Raw genomic sequence first — 1,421 nt, 5'->3', positions numbered from 1 at the left:
GGTCGTGGCAGAGGTGCTCGAAGATTGGCAGAGGAAGGATTGAGAGAGGAGATCATAATTCTTGCTGCCCGTTTGGAGGCAGTAGAGGCAGGTAGACGAAGAGATCTAGAAATAGGCGATGACAGTGAAGAGGAAGTTGAAGTAGCAGCAGATGGAGTAGAAGGTGAGTCTGCAGAAGTGAGATTGTTGAGATATGTTTTAGTAGCAAGCAGTAAACCCAAGCCATAACTCCCTATGTATGACGACAGCCTGTCTATCGATTTTTTTTTTAGATTGGATTAGTGAGATGGATAAGTATTTCAAGTGCGAAGAAGTCAGCGAAGACCACAGAGTTAAATTCGCTGTGACAAAATTGAAAGGACATGCAGCGCTATGGTGGGATAGTGTTCAGAACGAGAGGAAAAGATTGAACAAGGCACCGATTAAAACTTGGTCAAGGATGGTGGCCAAGTTAAATGGCAGATTTTTGTCGAGCGACTATCAGATTGCATTGCACAGGCAGGTGCAGAATCTGAAACAAAGAGGATTGATGGTAAGGGAGTACATAGACGAGATCTATCGGGTGAATTTGCAAGCCGGATATATAGAGGATACAACAGAAAGAATAGCCAGGTATGTTAATGGGCTAAGGTTAGATATTTTGGATGAAATTAGTATTTTTTCTCCGAAAAACACTAAGGAAGCGTATCAGAGTGCGATGAAGGTGGAGGAGAAAATTACCAGAAGGCAGAATGCCCGAAGAGGACGAGGAGCCAGTGAGGAAAGGGCCAGTCCTATGGCAGGGGTCAAACTACTAACAGTAATGAGGAAGGTAGCAGTTCAAAAGCTTCCGGATCAGTAGACAAAGGTGACAGCGCGAGAGGTGGTAGGTCATCCCAGCGAGGCAGGGGAAATGGCCAAGGTAGAGGGGCTGGTTATCAGTGTTATAGGTGTCATAAATGGGGACACCGATCGTTTGAATGTCCAGAAGCAGATCAAGTTGGACAGCGAGGTGCATATGTGGCGCAACTAGAGGAAGCAGCGGCACCTCCCCAAAATGCGGAGAATGTTCCAAAGATAGGGGAAGCTCTAGTGCTGCAAAAGGTGTTGTTAAAACCAGTCAAGGAGGTCACCGAACAGACCCAGCGGAAGGATTTGTTTAGGAAAATTTGTAAGTCGCGAGGTAAGTGTTGTAAGTTAATTATTGAAAGCAGTAGTACTGAAAATTTAGTGTCCACAGAGATGGTGGAAAAATTGGAGTTGAAAGACTCGAAGCATCCCAACCCTTACAGAGTTTCATGGCTGCAAAAGGGCCATTAGTTGCTGGTGGATGAACAAAGCGATGTTGAGTTTCAGATAGGCAGATATATGGAAAAGTTGTTTGTGACATCATGCTGATGGATGTATGTCACATACTGTTTGGCAGGCCTTGGTAGTACGAT

The 1,421-nt window shown here is 45.0% G+C and overlaps 1 protein-coding gene across 1 annotated transcript; it reads left to right on the top strand.

Annotated features, from left to right (window-relative positions):
• The first annotated feature begins 286 nt into the window (after window positions 1-286).
• On the top strand, window positions 287-841 carry LOC149188422 (uncharacterized). Its single transcript, XM_089409948.1, has one exon. It carries the CDS (start codon window positions 287-289, stop codon window positions 839-841), a length of 555 nt encoding a protein of 184 aa, XP_089266074.1.
• Window positions 842-1,421: the final 580 nt, after the last annotated feature.

This window comes from Pinus tabuliformis, chromosome 3_1 (assembly GCF_031772625.1).
Source record: "Pinus tabuliformis cultivar Carrire ecotype Pingquan chromosome 3_1, CPIR1, whole genome shotgun sequence".
Lineage (NCBI taxonomy): Eukaryota > Viridiplantae > Streptophyta > Pinopsida > Pinales > Pinaceae > Pinus > Pinus tabuliformis.
This window is presented reverse-complemented; position numbering and strand designations above follow the sequence as displayed.